At 31.5% G+C, this 18,976-nt stretch overlaps 3 protein-coding genes across 3 annotated transcripts in view; 2 read left to right on the forward strand and 1 right to left on the reverse strand.

The window, feature by feature from the left end:
• Positions 1-1,769: 1,769 nt before the first annotated feature.
• On the reverse strand, positions 1,770-3,216 carry LOC125069933 (protein aveugle). The gene is made up of 3 exons (XM_047679560.1): positions 3,041-3,216; positions 2,825-2,938; positions 1,770-2,157 (listed from the first exon to the last, which is right to left on the reverse strand). The coding sequence occupies exons 1-3, from the start codon at positions 3,077-3,079 to the stop codon at positions 1,975-1,977; spliced, it is 336 nt and encodes a 111-aa protein (XP_047535516.1). The 5' UTR covers positions 3,080-3,216; the 3' UTR covers positions 1,770-1,974.
• A 240-nt stretch (positions 3,217-3,456) lies between these two features.
• Positions 3,457-9,472, forward strand: LOC125069864 (protein phosphatase inhibitor 2-like). Its single transcript, XM_047679463.1, has 3 exons — positions 3,457-3,964; positions 4,941-5,062; positions 6,077-9,472. The coding sequence occupies exons 1-2, from the start codon at positions 3,566-3,568 to the stop codon at positions 5,019-5,021; spliced, it is 480 nt and encodes a 159-aa protein (XP_047535419.1). The 5' UTR covers positions 3,457-3,565; the 3' UTR covers positions 5,022-5,062; positions 6,077-9,472.
• Positions 9,473-13,037: 3,565 nt separating this feature from the next.
• LOC125069957 (golgin subfamily A member 4-like) overlaps positions 13,038-18,976 on the forward strand; it is a 52,598-nt gene continuing 46,659 nt past the window's right edge. Inside the window, exons 1-7 of the mRNA XM_047679588.1 lie at positions 13,038-13,185; positions 13,429-14,496; positions 15,193-15,917; positions 16,226-16,358; positions 16,804-16,947; positions 17,166-17,258; positions 18,762-18,827. Of these exons, the coding sequence (XP_047535544.1) occupies positions 13,141-13,185; positions 13,429-14,496; positions 15,193-15,917; positions 16,226-16,358; positions 16,804-16,947; positions 17,166-17,258; positions 18,762-18,827 (2,274 nt within the window). The 5' untranslated portion in view covers positions 13,038-13,140. The remainder of the gene's footprint in view (positions 13,186-13,428; positions 14,497-15,192; positions 15,918-16,225; positions 16,359-16,803; positions 16,948-17,165; positions 17,259-18,761; positions 18,828-18,976) is intronic.

The raw sequence follows: 18,976 nt of genomic DNA on the forward strand, positions 1-18,976 counted from the left end.
GCCCAAAACATAGTTATAATAAAACTGGGCCAAAACTAAAAACCTACCGCGTCACAAATTATTATTTAATCTTAAAAAAATCACGGTAATAAATTTTATGAAAAATATGTATAATTTTTAATAATTACCTCCTCTTTTAAAAACTTGATTATTTTTAGAAGCACGCACCTAGTACTCTCTCGTTAATAATCTACATGTGATCTTATAGAACCAACAATTTCTGTATAAGTGAATTATTGCATAGAAAAATAATGCTATATAAAGACAAGGAAAACGAAGCCATATTAGTATCTTACATCAATGATTATCTTAATCCTTTCAAGGTTAAGTAGCAAAATTACTCAAAGCCGGTATATTCTTTCAAGTTTAAGCACGATTACGTTGTGCAACTTATTAGTAAATGCGTTGTAAATAAGAACCAATGTTCAAGGCAGTGTTTCTCACAGTTTGTGTGAAATTGGATTAAATCTCTCCTTTTGCAGGGATTTTCTGAATTTGCATATTAAAACTCTATTATATATAGCCGATATACATATGTAAAAGAAAGTTATTTGTTAATTAATTGCTGCTAGTAATTTGTACGATGTATTTATATGAGTATGAGTATATGTATTATTTGAGTTGTATGTATCACTCTCGAAATTATTTAAAAACGTTTTTCTTTATTGGTTAATTGAAGTAATCAATGTAAAACCATACAGTAATATAAGATAATGTTATAATAACGTTCCAGGTCCAGCGTATCCATCCAGAAGAGACCTTAAGTAATAACTTTCCCGCCAATGTTTTCTTTTTTTTTTTAATGTTGCCCCGTTCAAAAATCGTAGTGACAAAACATAATATATAATATCTATAAATCTTTATTATAGATAACTCCGAAATTCGGATTGGTATTTCAAATTGCTCCCAATTCTATTATCACTAATTAAAATCGTAATTGTCAAATAAAAAATCGAGATTCTCAAGTAAATGTAGTGTTTTACTTATTCTGGGCGTTTTTCGCTTTTTATGAACGCTATATGGTTCGATTGTAATAATTTCGTATATTCTTATGTATCAGTTGTATCACTATTCAATCTTAAACAGTAGAAACTTATTCTAATTTTGTATCCCACGTTAGGCTGGGCAAAAACTGTAATTGTATTGAGATTAATGAAGTTGAGATAGTAAACAAAGGACAGTGACAGACAGACAACAACTTTCATTGGAGCAGTTGAAAAAACACAGAAGCGAGTTTCAGCTTAAGCTAGGCATGGCCGATATCCGAATTTTCTGACATCGGTTGTGTAACGGATATTTGGATTAAATATCGGTGTTGACATCCGATTTCAGATGTCGCCCTGTGTTTGTTTAACTTTACATTGTACGATATGTGAAAAAGAGAAGAATGAATGATAAAAACGATGACATCTGATATTCCAACGACATTTCGACGATTTTACATTAGTTTCGATATATAGGACGTCATATGCATAGCTTAAGCACATTATTACAACAAGCGTCCGGCCGCAAACAAATTTGAGATTTTACCATCACCACGAGCAGCACCCGTGCGGGTTCGGCTGGGTCTGACAGGCAATATGTAATATATTAAAAATTGTGTTTAAATAAAGACCAGATAGTTAAAAGGATATGTTTTATAATTTATTAATAAAAACAATACACACATTGTTTTAAATTATTTAAAATATGCATTTTGACAAATATATTTTTATACTGAGTAATATAGAACAACATTATATTTTTCTTTATACATATTTTGTGGATAATTGTATATTATTATATATCTCGCTTATAGTATATATATTTACTTTAATTATAACTAAATAATTAATAAAAAGCATTATTTTAAAGGCACTAATTAACCATATCAGGATTGATACAAGTTACTTTTGAAGTATTAGTAAACTAATCTATCACTGAAACATTATGACTTAAGGTTTATTTGTCAATTTTAACAGTCATTTTCTTTTGTCACAAGTCATAGTTAAAGTAATAATGCCTTCTCTCCAAATCCCTTATTTCAACAATGTCAGTCTTCAGTCGTAGTTTCAGTATCTCCCTCCAAATAGCTTCCCTATGTTCTTTGTTAGTTATTCCCATTCTAAGTAATGTGTTGTCATTTATGCGGACCAAGGCTCTGCCTGTTATATCATGCTGTAACAATAAAATATTATTCAATTACAGTTTTGCAACCTATTTTGGTTGAAATGTTTGCACATATAAGCTTACTGACTGACTAAGTCTGTAATTGCACCATATAAATTTTTTTTTTTTTCTCCATGGTAGACCTCACAACAGATGCTTAAGGTACTTAATAGTGTATGTTTTATCAAATTTTTTTTATTTGGTATTCAAACACTTTCATTTTTTTAGCAGGGAAAATCTTCTACAGACACCATCTTTCACACCACATCACACAGTCACCATTTTCAATGGAGACAAGGCAACAGTGTAGCTACAATTTATTTGCAATTATAGGTGCACCCACTATTGCCTCACCCTCATAATCTAAATCTAAAAAAATAAAAGATAGGCAATACAACAGCATGGTGCAGGGACATTGGTTATGTGTCTTTTGATTTGCTGACAACTTTCAAAATCGGGCTGCTATTGTTCCGCCTACTAATACTTTTTGAGACAAGATCTTTAGGGTTTGCAGTCTTATACTTTATAAGATGGCCACTAGACCGACAAAATAGTCATAGATATGAATGATCCAAAAAATTACCTATTTCATCTTAGAAATTGGTAAATATTAAACATGTATTTGACTCCAGTATAAATTTTTTGCCAAGAATATTTGTTATGAAATTGTTGTTACCTCATGAAATCTCTCCCAGTACAAATTATAGTAATCGCTGCAGTGACGTCGTAACCACTTTTGTACGTCTGCTTCGGTCCACAAGTATACGGCTTTCGGACGAGTAGTTTTAGTCTACAATGTTCAAATAGTATTAAATATTAATACAAAGTAATATATAATGTATTTTAATGGTAAAACTCATTAATATTGTGGAATTAAATGTTTTGTTATAACCTTTGATTTATTGGAATTTAAACTGGAATCTTCAACCATTTTAAAACTTATTAAGCTACATTAAGTAGATGAAGAAATAATACGTTAATAAATTAATTCAATTATTATTTTTGCTATGTATGTATGTATTTTATGTAAAATATTTATTATTTAATGGTGTTTATTTACAAGTTTAATGTCACATTTGAAAGACTATACAGTATACCGATACACCAGATGGCCACAGATTATATACCATATAGATATTTTACTTGTAAAATATTGTTTTATTAATAACCTAATATAAATAATTATATTCAGTGCATGAATATAAAAAATATGTATAAATTAAAATGTTTTGTCTGATTTTCTATCTGTAATTTCGTAACGACAGTATTATAGTCTGTTTTGCTTGCAGAGGTGACGGCATCTGTCAAAATGGTAGAATTATATAGAATCAGTGGGTGAATTTGTCAGTTGTAAAAAACTGTTTTAAAAATTGTGTTGTTTAGGATTGTGCCAAAAATAATGTTTAATTAAATAATTATGGCTCAAAATTTGCAGAAGAAGCCCTCAAAGGGCATATTGAAAACATCTAGGAGTATTGACAATCAGGATGGGACGCCTTCAACTAGTAAACGAGCGAAGGAACAGAGATTTGATGAATTGAATATAATGGAGACATTTCATCCACCTAATAAGGATTACGGGCATATGAAAGTAGATGAACCAAAAACGCCTTACTCCGAATCAATAGATGGTGACTTAGAGCCAGTCGATGAGTTGGATGCGAATATTTTGGCAGCTAAGCTAGCAGCAAGTATGAATAAGCCCCCAAAATGTGTAGAGGCATGTGACAGTGACGAAGAAGAAGAATCTGAGGAAGCACGGCAAAAACGGCTCGAGTTTGAAAAGAAGAGAAAAATACATTATAATGAATTTCAGGTAATATTTTATATTTGTAACTCCTTACATGGCTTGTAAAGTTTGGGTATCTAATTTAAATTGAAATTGATCTTATTTAAAAAATTTAATTTCATAGGTAGGGTAGCTTGTTTTGCTTACATAGCAAATAAACAAGTTCAAGAATGATAATATATTGGTATCATTTTCTTTAAACAAAAATATATGAAATGTTATTTTGCCTGTTATAAGTATTAGCCTAATATAATAGCACTCTATGTTATCTATATTATTTATACACTACAATTTTATCAGTTATTACATTTTAATGTTTTATTACTAATTACTGATTGCTGATTATTTAATAAATGATATAAGATGAGTTCTAGTCTGATAATATAATTATGATAAACCTACTAACTTTGTATGGGTAAAATTCATACAGATACCCTTCCCTTTTCTCTCATAAATAAAGCTAAATATTTAAGGTTGACATTTACTTCATTGACCAATTGTTAATAACAGTATATAATTTTTTTTTAAAACTTACTAAAATATGGCATATTGTATATGGCAAATCACTCAACACAGGATTATATAGATGTTAAATGAGTTAGTATTTGTCTATTGTCAGGCAGGATATATTCATCAAAATACCTTGGTAAAAAGCAGAATCTACATTCCAAATCAATTGTAGCTTTATATAACTAAGATAATTACATAAAATGATTTAAAACTGTGTTACTTTTGTATTATGAATATTATATTTTAAACAACAAGTGCTATAAACAAATCACAAAATACACCAATAGCATTCTGTGATTATTCCCATGCATTATAAATACATATATTTAAGAAGTGCAATTTCTGCATCAGTTGTTGAGCAATCTCTTGTAAAACCATAATGGGTATACCGAAAGGATGTGTTGATTTAAAATAGTATTCTATGGAATATAAAAAATAGACAAGATTATAAAATTTGTTCTTTGCATTACCAAATTTTGAAATTTGTTTCCAGGCCTTGCAGCTTGCGCGGCAATTAATGGCCCAAGAGGAGGAGGAGGAGGATGAAGACAAAGCTGAATCAACAGCCACTTGACTGCGTCAGCTGCTTCTATAAAATGCTAAGTGTTCCAGCTGGTTAGTTTTAACTGTGTTACTAAGTATTCATTTATATATATTAATGTTCATTTATTTATAAGAGATGGCTTGTGGTCAGTATATGTATAGGAAAACACAGTGAATAAATCTGCATGCATTGAATGATCTGCCAAATGTATATTCACCAATCCATATTGGAGCCGGCTGGTGGATTAAAGCTCTCCTCAAATATAAGGGAAAGGCACTCAGTCCAGCAGTGCAATATGTGGAGTTTTTACTTTATTTTATTATGGATTCATATTATAATTCTGTTTCAATATGTAATCAAACACATTAAATGATTCATTTCATTAATATCAATGCTGATTAATAAATGTTGATCAAAGATATGAACTAATTATATAACTTAAATAACATATAGATTAGAGTTATCGAATTTTTTTATATAACTTTGAAAGCAAATAAGCTAGTACCTGTAACTCATCCATTTAATTGCAAACCTAAACATCTTTGTATTACTTAACTTGTATTATTTCATCTCATGCTGAGCAGTGAAAGAAAATATTCTTATAAAATGTCATTGTGGAATAAGGTGCAAATTATATCCTTAAATTTATATAGTCATTTGTCCGGCTATGGGGCTCTTCCAATAGTTTTTTTTTCTCTGTAAATAGGCTCAGTAAAACTTCATATGGTAAAATTGTAATATGACTCATTCCTATAAAATTTGATGACAGTTTTAACTACTCGACTGTTCTAGTAACTAGACTATACAGTAGCAGGAAATTGTCAGTTTTGCTCTCCCCTACCATGGGAAGGACATTATCGTCATTGGTCATTTCGATTTTCATTCCCATTTGTTTATCATACTGAGGAAACAGATGCGCATGCACATCTATGTTATACTTACTATTTAAATATCAAATGATATAGTTTATAATTGGAATTGGTAATTGAAAAATTGGATGAAAATTAGTTGCCAAGTCAAAAATTCGGTCAGCCGGTCGGACTATATGTAATTAATATTAATGGTAAACACAATTACTTTTTCAGGGTTCGAGTGTATGACTTCCGGCTTAGCAGACAATATGATGGGACAAATTGTTAATTATTGCCCTAGGCATCCAGTGTTCCTGTACGGCTGTAACAAAATCATAAGTGCTTGCTATTTTATAGTTGATTATGAATATTTATGAAGATCAAGTCCACTAGTGTTTTATCCTTTTAAAAATCATATTTGTTTTACCTCATCATTTGGTCAGATAAGTATGATTGCTATTGATATCCCATATTTTGTTTTGTTTTTATTAGAAACCAGCAGTGTTCCTCGGTTTTAGCCGCTTCAAATCTTCCAAATTGTAGCAATAAGTTTGAAGATTGGGGTCATAGTGTGTCAAAACAATTAGACTACATAAAATATGTTTTCATCTAGGTTTGGTAGTTCTTGAGGTTAGTATGTTCAGCCATACAATCTTCAGTTATAGTATAGATTATACTAGAATATAGATTATCCTAAACTTTTATATATATTTGTAAATATGACAGTGTTCATTCAGGTTGGATCTTGATCTTCATATAATTTCATAGCATATTTTTTTACTATTGTGTATTGTAATTGAGTTAAATTAAAACTTTAAATGGGCACTAAGCATGGATAAAGTAACAAAGAAATCATAATAAATTGGCAATAACAGTAAATTTAAATATTCAAGTTTTAACCGCGATCATAATTTATATTGTTTTTTTTTTATTGCCATTTACTTATTCCATTGAGAGACGAAATCATTAGGCAAAGAAAACATGATCCCGGCTAAAACCCGAATGGAATTTATAATATAGAAATATAGAGATGTTTGAAGTTTTTTTTTTTTGTAATGAATTTTAAAAGCGAAAGCATCAAATCGTAATGCATTCTTTAATACGTGCATAAATTATATACAAGATGCGTCAGTCATTGTGTTCATACTTAGAGACTTGTAACATAATATTGTTAAAGAGACTTAGTATTGATATGCTCTTGCATAGTGTTGATTATATTCATAATTTATCTGTAGTATAACCTTGCTATGAAGTAATGGATGTGGGAAGAATAGAATCGTCTCTTAGTCACCATTCTCACGTTTACCTAATGAATATCGATGTCATCACGTAGTTGAGGTTAATTTATATCGTTTTATTTTAACAATTGAATGCCATAAATATTTTTATTACTTACAAATATTTGTCTATAATATAACAAAGGAAATAAAAAATTAATTCCTTCAACGTTTTATATTTAAAATATAATATCAGTTCCTTGCTCAGATTATTCACATAGCATTAAAGTTAGACGAAAAGCTAATTTTGCGTAAAAAATTATCTAATCTGGGAATTAAAAAAAAATATTGATAAAAATTTTCGATTAAAATCTATATTAAGTAGAAAGAACTATAGTCTTAACACTAGATACTTATGAATTCTAATACAATTTGTACAACATTCAATGAAGCGTACGTGTGTATATGCATTTCATACAGAGCTACGTAGATTTTTTTTTTACGTTTCAAAAAAAATCGTAAATAATGAATAATTGATAAAATATTTCTTTTTTTATGTTCATATTATTGAAATTGTTCAATCACAAATACACAGGTTTTCACACGAAATAATAAAGGTTTTATGTTGAACACATTCAACATAAAACCTATGTTGAGGTCGGTTAAAATCTACTATACTATATATCTTTTGTTCACATTTATAACATCTTTGAACAAATTGTATTGGAGTTATCTATATGCATAAAAGTTTCGAATTTATATTATAAAAAATCTATCTTTGAAAATATTTTCTTACGTCATGAAACGCTATAAGTGTTTAGAAATAGTCGCAAAACGAATCGATGTTCTTTCTAGTATATTATAGAAAATAGATCTGCTAGAATTCTTAATGGATAATTTTTTGTTTTAATACTGATAGGAGTCACAACGTTTTAATATAATAAAATTATAAATATGGCATTCATGTAAGCAAACACCACTATTAATAAAAACATTATTGAACTAACACCATGTTACTGAATACGTTGAAATATATCGTCACTGTCTTTTTGTCTGTATGTTTTTAAATGGCAATATTTTTACACTTTACATTCTAGTAATATACTGTATGTTGGTCAGAAATAGGGAGTCCTAATTAAGTTATTTTAAATAAGTTATTAGTTTGTTGAGCCCTTAAAAGCTTACATTCCTTGGCTTATTGCAACAAGCTTCGGACTTCCATAATGTCACAGACTGAAACGAGGACTTCGCTTTCTGGCCAAACTATAGACAAATTAGCAATATAGAGAAGTATTGATAGATTGACGTACAGACACAAAAAAAAGTTTTGCTCTAGAATATTTTACACGAAATGCATTTTGGATTAGTCAGAGCTTAGAAAGGACTGTCAATTCTTTGTATAGATTTACCTTACTAATGAACAATGTATGGCCAATGTCAAAGTACAGATAGCAGAAAGACACTACAATGTTTATTAGTAAGGCCGATTATAATAGATTATGTATAAAACAGTTATAACTAATATTACAGCACTTTATTTATATTGAGACAATATTTTCAGTGTTGTAATACGATATAGAATAAGAACATAACATCGAGTCGTCTTATTTATTTGCGAGTGTGTTAATTTTATTTTTCTATCGGTACCTTCTTAAATTTATTACTGTTCGCGGACAAGAATAAACAATAATTATGTTTCATTGTATCCATATATAATGAAACTAATAATAATTTGTTTGTATTTAAAACTTTTTAGCACGATAATTATATAAAATGCCTTTTTAACATTTTTTTTTCATATAAATGTGTGAGTGTAAAATTGTTTATTTTGTCATTTCAACGTAGAATGTAGATTGCTAATATTGGATTATTTTTGATACATAATTGTTATTGATCACTTAAGAGAGAGTATAAGAGACCTAAATTGTTAAATTAACATAGAATTATATTATAAAATATATTGTTAAAGTGCCAGATATGATTAATTATTATTGTCATAATAAAAAATATCATATTTATTTCTACGCGTCGTCTTATTAAAGAAATCTTAAATAAACTATTTGACGCTCTATCTTTCTCGCTTATTAATTATTGTGTATATGTGATTTGTCAATATGTGGGCCACCATCTACGAGGCCTATTACATCAGGCGTTATTTAGCAAACGATATTGAAATTTACTAACATGGGATGCTAAAATCTGATTAACTAGTACAACATGCTTCAGTCTTATTGGACAACTCTTAGAGCTTGCACTGCAGACAGTCTTAAAACCGCCTGGATTACCTTCTGTTAGGCCATTAACAAGGGTTATAGTGCTTTTATTTTTACAATAACATCATTAACATATAAATAACCAAACTAAATTCACAATTTATCTTAAGTATAGTTATTAGTCTCTAATGCGTTAAAAAGGTAAAACATTGTGTTGATTCTTTGAATCCAATCAAATTCGGACTTCGTCCTTACCAGCGGTAAGCGAATTTTGAGAAACTTATTTCTCTCTTTCTATCATCATTGATTTGCCATTCGTAAGAAAAAACAACATTGTTTAATCACCCCTAATGAAACATACATTAACAATAATAGGTAAAGCTGATTTTTTTTTTGATTGAGACTAATACAAAAATTATAATTCCTTGGTAATTGGTTCAATTATATGTACGCACAAATTGATGATAAACTAATTATATTTGTTTAAAGTAATAAAATTAAAAATCGGTCATTAATAAAGACGTGACGACATTAAGGGTACATTTTAATTTGTTCATTTATTTTGTACTACATAGCTGTATTAAAGTCTTTTATTTTACTCAAAAATTTCTACTTTTAAATTGTTTACATGAAAGTGTAAAAAAGTTTTTCTTCAAATATGTGTATTTTGTAAATAGTAATAAAGTTGTATCATACAGTGTTTAGTTTATTTAAACCCCAAACTTCCCACAATGCGAACTGAATCGAACAGTCATATTTTTTTTCTATGAAATTGTTTAGATATTGTAAATCTTATTCGCCGTGGTGAGTACTGTGCATCCATTACCGCTAGTTCTGTTTAGCCAAGAGCGCAAAACTACCCCTGAATGATAGTTAAAAATAATTTATTTCTAAATGCCAAGTATATAAAAATATTCTTTTAATTGGGGCCTCGGCGGACCACATATCATACTTTTATTTCAAAATGCCTTTGCGAGGGAAGGGAAAAGTGTCCCTAAATTTTGGCACATGCGTTGTAAATCAGCACGTCGTTTGGGTGAACTATAGCCTTTTCGCATATCACGTCGAGTTTTTTTGTAATGTTTGGAGATCGAGTTCAGTCCATTTGGAACTCTATGGTAATTTATTAAACACATAACTTACACTTACAGAAATCACTGTAACAATCTTATAAAGAAATTAAAAAGAAAATATGAACGACAATTACTCATGGGATCTTTAAAGAACAATAAATTACTCTGGCACAATATAAAAACAATAACTTATTCCACTAAATCAAGACGACCCAACTTCGAACTTAAATACCTAAAGCCTTCCCCACTTGAATCTGCTAACTATATAAATAATCATTTCTCAAATATTGGTAAACATCTTGCCCGGGAAATTGAACCAACTGTAACTCAAAATGACTTGAATCACTACTTACAGAGTCTACCTAGTCAATCTCAATCTCTTGTTTTATTGAATACTGACCATAAAGAAGTAGATACCATAATTAAAAATCTGAAATTAATAGTGCTCCTGGTTGGGATAACATTTCTTCAAGTTATTTTAAATATGTTAAAAACGAAATTATCTCAGTTATTACTCACCTGGTCAATTTATGCTTCAAAACGGGAATATTCCCAAATTCATTGAAAAAAGTCTATAATTACTCCCGTGTACAAGGGCGGGGATAGAGACGATATAAACAATTACAGGCCAATTTCAGTTCTACCAGTATTGTCAAAAGTGATAGAGAAAATGTTGAATGTTAGGCTATTGAGTTACTTACGGGCTTTTAAAATAATTTCTCCTTGTCAATTTGGTTTCCAGCAGAATGTCTCGACACAAGACGCTATTTCATCTTTAGTTTCGTTAGTTTCAGAAAATCTCGTTAAAGGAAAAAAATGTCTTTCTGTCTTTATCGACATAAAAAAAGCTTTTGATACAGTCTCTATCCCTGTCCTTCTACATAAATTAGAAAAAATAGGAATAAGGGGACCACCCCACACAATATTTAAAGACTACCTTTCTAATAGAATTCAAAAGACTAAACTAGATCAACTTAACTGTAGTGGCGAGGCTCGTGTATCTCTCTCCCCACTCTCTTTTTAATTTATCTGAACGATCTATGTATGTATTAAAAATGCAAAAATAATTTCTTACGCAGATGACACTGCTATTGTTTTCTCTGGTCATTCGTGGGACGCTGTTAGAAAGAGCACTGAAGAAGGTATGGCTCAAGTTGCAATTTGGCTAAAACTAAATTTTCTAACATTAAATACTCATAAAACTAACTTTATCACTTTCAGTATAAAAAATAGTTCACAACCCAAAACAAATTTTCGTATAAAAATTGATAATTGTAATAAAGTAAGAGGTAAAAACTGCAATTGTCCATTAATAAATAAAGTGAGTCAAATAAAATACTTGGGAATAATGGTCGACCAGAACTTGTCATGGTACCCGCAAATTGAACATGTTGCGGCACGCATTAGGAAGTTCACGTGGATGTTCAAATCACTGAGACATATTGCAACCAATAATACTGTAAATGACTCCTCAAACAATCTTTTAAATCAAATTTATATAGCTTTGGTGCAATCCATAATAACATACTGCTTACCTATTTGGGGAGGTGCACGTAAAACACGTTTCATGGAAATTGAACGAGCTCAAAGAGCATTGATTAAAGTAATGTTCTTTAAAAAACAACGGTTTAGTACTGAAAGACTCTATGAAGAAAGTGGTTTGTTAACTGTACGGAAATTATATATTGTGCATACTGTTCTAAAAAAACACAAGTCTTTAACCTACGATATATCGTTACTCAATAAACGTATAGCATATAATGTTATATCTATCCCTGCTACTAAAACAGTCTTCGCTAGTATTCAGTATGATAATAGATCTGCCTATTTATATAATAAAATAAATAAATACGTTGATATATAGTCAAAAACTTGTAAAGAGTGTAAAATTAAAATAATAAAATGGATAAAATCTTTAAGTTTTCAAGAAACGGAAATTTTTTTAGAATATAGGAACTAGCATTCATATCCTACTCACACCAACATGCACATACAACACACAGACACACACACACACACACACACACACACACACACACACACACACACACACAAATATGCACGCGCGCGCATGCATACACATACATTTTAATCCCACATTTGCTTCCTTTTTGGTAATTACTTCTCTTATTATTACTTTTTTATATTGTTTCTTTATTATTGTTGTACTTTAAATATCTTGTATACTTGTACCTAATTCGTGATATGGAAGAGCGGAGTTTCCTGGCACAGGCTTTTCATATGCTTAAAAGGAGACTCCAACAACTTTATATTTAAATATAAATATATGTACTTAAGTACAAACTTGTTAAATAAAACATACTTTTTACTTTTACTTTTTTTACTTAATACAGACAAACCGGGGTAGTAAGTAAAAAACCATAATTTCTGAATAAATAAGCCCTTTTTAATGTCTAATGTCTATCGTAATTAATCTTGGTCTTATAATTACATTAATATTGTTTATGACTACTGCGTTTATGACGTCTCAGAATTGAATAATTTATAAACAAATAAAATTACTAATATTAATTTCTAATAAAAAATTTGAATTTAATTTTTCCTGTATACTTTAATGTACAATTCAAAATATATTTTTAGTAAAACTTTCAATGCGTAGAAATAATTAAAAACAGTAAACTGTAACGGAACGTTCTCGTTTTTAAATGGCGGTGGCGCTTGTGTTGTTCTGTTGTGACTGTTGTATTTTGTTTGAAAAAACGTCGTCTTGACGACAGGTATACTGACTTTTATGAATTATTACAGTGTTGATTTTAATATGAATTTATTAAATTATGGATGAGAGTCAAAAAGATTTGTCGCAGTCGTCAGAATTCAAGGTAAGATAACATTTTTCTAGTCCTATAAAAGTCGTCTAATAAGAGCGCGAATTATATTTTTAGAGGAACAGGAATCGCATCTATAATTCTTTTCGTATTCGAAACACAGCTTTTAATCGTTGGTGTCGAGTATTTATAATTTAATATTAATTATTTAATTCAATTATTCGTTTCTACTCTTTTCGATTGTCTTTCGCAATACAGGAATTATGTAGTTTTATTTATATTTTCGTATATTTTTAGAATGTCCTTCCGGATGTCGTTCATTCACAGCAAATCCCCACGCTAGAAACACTAGAAGACGTCGATGTAAACGAGACGACGAATGCGACGCAAGAAGAGAAAAACGCTCAAGATGCTGAGGATGTCAGTGGGACTGAGTCGATATCGGAACACATACCTTTTAAAGTGGAATACTCAATTACTGAGTCGGAACCTGGCCAGTCAGAATCTCATAACTTACTTAAAATCGAATCGAATAGTGCAAACATATCAAAACATAATTCTTTAAGCATTCCTTTATCAAACCAGGAGATTGAAGTGAGCCCTAATCAGCTAGAAATTAGTCAACAAAGTTCTTGGAATTTAGATGTGAACCAATCTGATATTCATATAAGTGAAGAGAGCCCAGTAATACTGGCTCTCTCCTCAGATACCTCTAAGGATGTACAAAAAAGTAAATCTCCATTATCAGATAAACAGGAAACACCCGAGGAATCTCCAAGAAGTGAGTATATTGATTCTCTGAATGACAATTCTAATAACAAGTCAAGTGAAAGTACAAATGACAATAATTCTAGGGAAAAATGTAATTTATCTATTGATAATGAACCTCAATCACTAGGACACTGTAGCTCTGGATCAGAAGAGATAATAAAGTTAGATATAAGGGGTCAAGCTGCCCCGAGATTCCCTTTACAAGCTGCTAAAATAATTTTTGGACCACCACCTGATGGTGGTACAATTATTGGCCCAAATCTGGAGCCATTACCCATGTTTCACAACTTATTGTCTCCCTGTCTAGTTGTTGCAAATGATGGGGTTAAAGTTGAAGAAGTTTTTGAAGATAAAGCATCATCGCCCAAGAAGGAAGCTTTGGAATTATCTTTGACACCATCGGCAAGCTCTGCAAGTGACAAGATAGAGCAGGATGTTTTGGTTGAAGAATTAACAATAGAAGATGAGGTGAAAGAACAGATTAAAGATGGGACAGGGACGGTACCACCAAAATCTTTTGCTCCCGATGACACGATGTCTTTTAGTACATTGAGCACGGATTATAAGACAATTTGCGAAGAATATCACATAAAGGTATTAATTTGCTTCAGAGACTTGGTGACCGTGGCTAGTCAGTCTTAATGGTTCTTTGCATGTTGTTCGAGCCATTGTTTTTTTTAATTGCATGCTATGTACACACTTTATGCATAAAAAAAAGTGTATTTTTGAATGAACTGTTTATTATTTGGTTATAAATATTATGAAAAAATATTTAAAATAAATGTTTTCGAATGAGAATTTATGTTATTTGCATGTCAACAGCATGTATATATAGTTAGTGCATGTTTAATATAATTTTAATTTTATGTTTGCTAAATTCATCAGTAGTATTATTGCAATACATAAACCAATACACAACTTTGCACTTGCGTATTTATTATTAAACTACCTCAATACTGGCATGATAAATTAAGTGCCAATTGTTATTACAATAACATTTGTTTATTGTGAATTAAATTATTACTATCAAAATTAAAAATGTAGATTAAAAATTGGCACTTAAGTTCGTATCTTAGCCTCTTAATATTTGAAAAAAAAACTGTCAATAAAGTCCTAAACATATATTTGTGACAAATTGTGATAATAATATTTCAATTTTTATATTTACTATATTTCTAATTATAATTTGTAACCAATGACGTCCACTGAATTGAAAGCAAGTTACATACATGCTTCTTATTTCTGCTTTTTATGTGTATAAATGTTATATCACCTTGTCTGTCCTTTCAGCTTGTGCACTTGGAAGAGGCTATATCCCACCGCGACCAACTAATCGAAGAACTAACGGTCTCGTTGCAGCGATCACTTCGCGAGCGAGACGACCTCAAACACGACAATGAGCACCTCACGAACGAAGTACAAAACTTACAACATCTCGCAGCCGAGCGATCGCATTCTGACCATGACACTATAAAAGCCCAGTTATCCGACTTCATGAAGTACCAAAATATGTTAAAAGACGACAGCACGAAATTTTACTCAGCTCTCATGAGTGGAACGGCGTCACTTCAAAGCTCCAACGGTGAGAAAGATATGGACCGAGAGGAGATCACAGTGAACTACTCGAAATCCGATTTGCGATCGTCGGGATCGTCGGAAGAATTTCAAACGGGCTTCGAGAATAAACTGACGTTGTTGTTGAATAAGTTTGAAGGATATATAGAAGAGAACTTGAGGAACAAATTACGTGAGAGTCTGATTCAAGTGCTCTGTGACGAAATCGGTAAAATGAGGGTCGAATACGATACAGATGTTAAAGAGGTAGAGACGCAAATCAAACGAGACAAGCTGGCTTACACGATCGAGACCCGTAAACTGAGGGAGCTGTTGGCTTCGGTGAAAGCGGGTAACGTAGACATCGACGAATTGAGACTGGAACTAAATATTAAACACGAAAAAGAAATGGAGAATCTGAGGACTTATTTCGAAAAGAAGTGTTCAGATATGGAACGGAGGTGAGTTTATTTCAAATGTAAGATCAGATCAAATGATCACTTGAAATGTTACTTAAAGTTTGTTATTAAATTTCATTTATTTTGTTACGCTGACCAGGAATAAAAGGTAAGTCGATGATTTAATTTTATTTGAATATTGGCACTAGTCAATCGAATACTCGGCGATCACATTCCATAGAATTCGAAACTGGCCAAATTATAAAAATCTTCGTAGTTATTTCTTGTATAGATGATGACAGATTAGAGATGATCAGATTTAAGATGCTATATTATTGCAGTAAGATTAACAGATACAATTGTTGCGACAGCTACTCGGAGGAGGTGTGGCGCGACCGCGCGTGCGCGTCGTGCTCGAGCTCGCCCGAGCCGGCGGCCGAGCCCGCGCCCGAGCCCGCGGCCGACCCCGCGGCCGGGGACGCCGCGCGCCCGCCTGCGCCGCAGGTGCAGTGCTCGACGTCGCTGATAACATTTCAAATATTATCCGAGAACGATCGGTCGCCGATTAAAGATCTTCCCCCATCTGATGTTTTCGTTCACGTTACAATCGATGAAAACTGTAACACTTAACACAAAAGGAGGGATTTTTCCATTTTACGCATTTTTTTTTCGAGATGATGAGATCATTTTTTTTTATTTGCCGCAGTTGCATCTGAATGCCCCAGCTGACTCAGTCGGTGCAGTGAAATATATAAGATTAGATGAAATTAAAAAATATAACATTACAAATATTTTCCTTCATTCCTTTTTTAAATTTATGAACACTTTGCTCGCACGGTTTAGCTCCATCGCCATCAATGAATAATATCGATATCCATCTATTAACAATATATTTATGGTAATTCATGATATTTAAAACATACTAATACGTTACATTATCCACCGACAGACGTCGACTCCCGTAGATAACACGTTGAAACAGGCGAACAAGAAGCTGGAAAAACAGTTGGAAGACATTAAAGCTGAACATATCACATATATAAACGAGCTGCACGCGAGACACAAGGAAACAATTGCTTCACTGGAAGAACAGGTACAGTTACTATATAATTAAAAATTGACATTATTACTTATAATGCTTTGTAATGTTTTTCAATAGTAGTTATATTACAAAATGTTTTAGATAACGATAAGTTACCATTATATTACTAATGTCAGTATTTTAGGAATAAGAAGATTATTCTGGAAACAAAACATGTCTTTTTATTTTTAGTTTAAAAATAAATAAAAATCAACGACTTTTCTCTGCAGATAACAGAATTAAAAGCGCACATACAGACAGCGGAAAATACGGAGGGGAACGTTCCGCTGTACCAACAGGACATCGACCTTGAACTGGAAAAGGTCAGTACCGCTTATAGTCTTGTCATGAGTGTGGCGGTGACCCTGCATCTCTTACGACACATTACGGTTGTACAGTCACCTACAGAATATTATTTAACTATTTTATAAATTACAAATTATTTAAGTATAGCTGTATAGGTAGGTAGTTAATAACTATTCTCCTGTTGACTGTACGAAGGATTTCTTTGAAGGTACTTCCGATACTAAAATGTTTTCACTGTAAATATGTACCCATATACTTTAACAAACTGTCCCACATGAAAGCTTATTCTAAATTCTATGGTGTTAAATTCTATACAAATATATCTTCCCTTTCGATATCGTCTGTACAAAGGTAAACAAAACATACGTACAATAAGTACTTGAAATATTTAAGAAATGTATATATTTAAACCTTTTCGAGCGGTTCTCAAACTGAGCAACGAGAATATTCTGAAAAAAAACGATTCATGAATAGTAAAATTTAGATATATTTAATAGCTGTTAATGATAATAGTGTCTATTTTATTATTCAGACATTCAATTACCACTATTATTTTTAATTAATTAAATCGCTTTTCAAAACGCCTGGCAAATATATCTCACTGAAGAAGCTTTGAGAACCGCTGCGTTATTCTATGAATATCTGAAGTTTGTAATGAATCGGTCATATTTATAATTATAATAAGGTTAATATTTATAATTATATACAATTTTATATTCAAAAAATTCTGTTAAACGATTTTTTTTTAAATACAAATTATCGTTTCGAGTGTTCGTTTAGTCTAGTATATTTCACAAATGTATGTTATGAAATAAAAAGATAAAATGAACTTATAAAAATCTACTGTATATAAAAAAATTGAGATATTTTGTTGTAGAAAGTTAATATTTTCATACTAAAAGACTAACATATTCTAATTGAAAAATTAATGTTTTTGATTTGCAAGAGCCTATTTATCATTGTCTATATGTGTATTTATTATTCGCAGTCGTATTGTTCATCCTGTTGTTTCCTATAATTGAAGCTAACAACGTCGATGTTCTACATACATAGGTCATTATAGTTACCAGTAATTGTTCCCTGGGGGGGCTAGGCAAAGTTCATTCGACGATTGTCGAAGCGATTTAAAATTTGACATTCAATAAAATATCTTAAAATTTGGACATGTGATTAATCGTATATATAATAATTTTTTATACATAATAGCTTTTTCGACAAACGTAACCGACAATCGCTATGCGACTCAGTCTAGGCCCGCAGGACTTTTGTTTATAATTGTTTACGACTACGACTTTTGCTACGACTGGTGTTTCGGATACAAATCGGCATCGATTTTGTTTACATTTGTACAGATTATATTAAAAGGAATTGTAAATAGTTTCATCTCCAACGAGCCGATCATAAACGTTACGCGCGATACATCGCCCGCTCGAGGGCGCGCGCGTTTACGGTGGGCTCGGCGGCGCGATGCATGCCGAATGCGACTAACGGCCCGTGTGTGACTAACGTGTAACGCGCAGGCGGCGGCGCGGCGCGACGAGCGCGTGCGGCGCGACGTGCTGCGGGACATGCAGGACCAGCTGCAGGTAACGCGCGCACGCACACATGCACACACGCACGCACACACGCACACACTTCCTGTTATCGCAATTGCATAGTGTCTTCCAAGTAGACTCCCTTTGTTATCTCTCTTATTCTTATTAAAATTAAATATTAAAAATTTAAGTACTAAATC

Source organism: Vanessa atalanta, chromosome 16, assembly GCF_905147765.1.
Source record: "Vanessa atalanta chromosome 16, ilVanAtal1.2, whole genome shotgun sequence".
Taxonomy (NCBI): Eukaryota; Metazoa; Arthropoda; class Insecta; order Lepidoptera; family Nymphalidae; genus Vanessa; species Vanessa atalanta.